Below are 3,804 nucleotides of genomic sequence, written 5' to 3' on the forward strand. Positions count from 1 at the left end.
GTGTGTATATATATATACTGTATATTGGGGTTGAATTTTGTTGGATGTATATGTAAATATAAATATAAATATTACATTTTTGTGGAAAACGTGTTACTTTTTTTCAGGATTCTTTGATAAAAGAAGTAGTTCAAATGAACAGAATAGAATAGAAGTTGTATTTGTAACATTATAATAGTCTTTACTGTCACTTTTAATCATTTAATGCATCCTTGCTGAATAAAAGTATTACTTTCCTTAAAAAAACAAAAATCTTGTTGACCCCTGACTTTAGAACGGTAATATGTGAGCGTACATACATATATAGAGACAAAATAACAGAGAGAGATTCTGTGATGTCCTTTGCCGTCTACAAGTTTTGGAACACAGCTTAAATATTTATTATTTGTTATATTTAATGTTTACTCCGTACGAGTTTCATTGACACCTGTACTTACCAATACCATCAGGTGCGGATCAGTGAAATTCATTCTGGTGGATGGCTTTTCATGTGTCTTTTGGTGGCTAAAGGGTTGGCTTTTATAGTCTTGTTTCTTTAATTTTACTGTTGCCATAGTCAGACCACAGCGCAGGACTGTAATGCTGCTGTGAGGTTATGCAGTCTCAGTTTCCATATGGATATCTTTTCATAACCCTGCCCCAATCTTCCTATCACTTCCTCCCACCTCCTCCATGTCATCCTCAGAGAACGGGCTGTCGGGGTGGCATCCTAATGCAGACGTGTGGTGCAGAAAGTCTGTGCAACGTGGTACATTAAGGTTGTCGTTTATGAATTTGTGTTGCCCTTCTTCCTCATCTTCCTCCTCCTCCTCCTCAAGATCATCCTCTTCCTCGTGCTCCTCCACACTCTGAGCGATGGCCCTGCGGCCATCCCTTCCTGGCCTCTCATTGGTCGATTTGGTTGCCCCGCGTTGACGTTCGACCTCGACCTGCGCGGCCTGTTCTTTAGTCTTACGACTGCGTTTCCACTTCATTCTGCGGTTCTGGAACCAGATCTTGACCTGTTTTACACACAATCCCATAAGTTTAGCAGCAAAATAACCATTTTCTACCAATAAACCAATAGAGAAGTATACAAAATCATTTATGGAATCATGGTTTTTAGACACTACAGTGATGGTGATATGGTGTATGTTTTATCAATGTTTTATGTTTATTTAGTTAGTCCATCCTAATGAGTAGAATTTAAATACCACAACAGTAACATGATATTTTTACTATTTATTTTGTCCAGTGTAAAAAGCATTGGATATTCAGTGCTATTTAAATACTATAGTATATACTGTTAATATGGTAACCATTTTACATATATAATACTTAATGAAAATTCAATGAACGCTTTTGGGATTTTATTGATGAACTTCAGTATGTTTAAAGTGTTTGTTTATAGTATCTCTCTTACACAAAGACAATTTCCATCGAGCTGACGTTTATGGCTTTATAAAGAAGCCAAAAATAAAATTATATTATTACAGTTTGGTGTAAATCCTGGTAACACAAGATAAACCACTGTTAAGTTACATTGTCAAAATGACTTTATTGTTGAGTTATCGTTTCTTTAAATATCCAAGGATAATATAATCTTTCAATCATGTCTATATACTGTAATGTCTGTTAAATATTGTAAAATATATTGGCTAATGGTTTGTTCACAACAAATTATAGTTGTTTATTTGATTATATTATATATTTAAAATTTCTGCTTTCAATTTATAAAAATAGGTTACCCTGTTTAGTTATTCTATTATTATTTCTAATTGTAAATAAATTTAGAAATAATGTATAGATAGTCATAATTTCCTGATACTGCCTTTTGGGCACCTATTATATCTATATTATATAATTCAGCAAACTAATTTCGCCACATGTGACCACTATAATTTCAGTTTAATAATCCATCAAACAGGAGTTATAAACATCATAATTGCTTAGTGACAAATTAACTCCAGGTCTTTCAAGAGTCACAGGTGTGTAAGCACATCTCTCTCTCTCTCTCTCTCTCTGTTTGCTTTTCCTCACCTTTGATTATGTTGAAAATGATTTCATGAGCTTTTACAATATTTGCTTTCAAACTGACAATGGCGGTAATGCCACTAAATTTGGTGTTTAACAGTAATGATACTATAATGATAGAGGTACACAACATATGTATGATTTGGATAAAACATCCAGAGATGTTTCTATTAATATCAGATGGTTTTGTTGCTTTTAATTACATAAAATTGTAATTTGCTCATGTGAATCCTGAGTAGTTCAAAACTGGAATAAAGAATTATTTCTTTTGGGGGGAGGAAAATAGAACCCTTTTTTTTAACATGAATAACACTGAAATATTAATAAATATTATACAATTCTTCACATATCATTGGGTTACTGATATAACTAATTATTCATATGGGCTTGTTCATATGCAAAAGAACATCAACTTTTTGAACAGATTAGCATTACGTTAAATTAATTATTAATGAACGTTTAAAAACTGTTATGGTAATCCACTCATATTTCATGAACAACAAACATTTTAGAAATGTCATAAAACTTTCATGATTATTATAAAATGTAAAAATGAAGCATTATTGGAGTACGTTTTACAAGAAAATACTCAGAATTTCACGTTTAATTCAATGTGTCACTTGCCGTTTCTTTTCACAGTTTCTTAATTCTGAAATTTACTAGGATTTCTGAGTGAAAATTGTTACTACACCTTTTTTTGTCGTCAGTGTATATTATTACAGTAACTTTTGATCTGCTAAGGATTATGTAATGTTCATTAGTGACTTAACAGATTGATACCCACACATCTGAACGTTACTTCACTCACAGGTGTAATCGGGCAGTCGTGGTACCATGATGCCAGCTCGTATCCAGTGCTCCAGGGGTAAAGATCCGGCCATTGCCGCTGCCTTCAGCTGCTCCGGATACGGCTGCGTCAGCTGCGTAAAACCCGAGTACGCCAAGGCAGGGTGCTGACCTCCCAAAGCTGAAATAGGGTACATGGGCGTTGTGTACATGCCTGGAAGTGAAGTGAGTCCAGGGTGTGGAAGATTGAGCAGCCCTGGTTTAGGTATGATTCCGGTTTGGAGGTGTATGGCACCCGGGGTCCCGCGGGGGGACGGAGTGTCGGCGCGCCTGCAGGACACCGGGCTACCCGTCGTGCTGTCGCTGATCAGTCCAGGTGATGCTTCTCGGGTCCCCCGATGTGGTTCTTCGGCCAGAAGGGCGTCGATCCTGAAGTTCTTTGATTTTTCCATTGCAACGCTTTTAGGGTATTTGGAGTTGCAGGAAAACACTTGGATAGCTGCGTTTTACGCACAGATACATGCGTTTTAATCGCGATTACTGATACTTTCTGTTCTTTTATAACTTAGATATTTAGAGTTTAGTCTAACTAATTTTTGCCCATTTGGAACCATGAGACGCATAAAGTATTTACTAAAGTAGCCTACCGTTAATCTTTTACGCACAGAAAAATAAAATTCGCCTAGAAATGATACGAGCGCTTAATCGTACTATATAATACCACTCTCTCTTGTATCTCTTTCATCTGCTCTGCTCTCTGAACTTCCTTGCGCGTTCACATCTCAGTCATAACGCCTGTGTGAGCGCTGATTGGCTGCAGAGGATGTCCTGCGGGAGTAGATCACTTGACAGTTTTCTAATTAACTAATCATACTGTAGTATAGACACTTCGAGCTTGTCCTTGGACTAAGACTTACTCCTCAACCAACATCAGAGCAAAGACGATTGCGAATTTTACAAGTGCCTGACTGACATCAAGCGTTTCTCATCCTCTGACTCACTAGT

At 36.5% G+C, this 3,804-nt stretch overlaps 1 protein-coding gene across 1 annotated transcript; it reads right to left on the minus strand.

Annotated features, from left to right (window-relative positions):
• Positions 1–477: 477 nt before the first annotated feature.
• LOC107750066 (motor neuron and pancreas homeobox protein 1-like) lies at positions 478–3,251 on the minus strand. Its single transcript, XM_016565324.1, has 3 exons — positions 2,822–3,251; positions 2,078–2,121; positions 478–1,001 (listed from the first exon to the last, which is right to left on the minus strand). The coding sequence occupies exons 1-3, from the start codon at positions 3,249–3,251 to the stop codon at positions 627–629; spliced, it is 849 nt and encodes a 282-aa protein (XP_016420810.1). The 3' UTR covers positions 478–626.
• Between the last annotated feature and the right edge of the window lie 553 nt (positions 3,252–3,804).

This window comes from Sinocyclocheilus rhinocerous, unplaced genomic scaffold (assembly GCF_001515625.1).
Source record: "Sinocyclocheilus rhinocerous isolate Xijiao unplaced genomic scaffold, SAMN03320098_v1.1 scaffold1956, whole genome shotgun sequence".
Classification (NCBI taxonomy): domain Eukaryota; kingdom Metazoa; phylum Chordata; class Actinopteri; order Cypriniformes; family Cyprinidae; genus Sinocyclocheilus; species Sinocyclocheilus rhinocerous.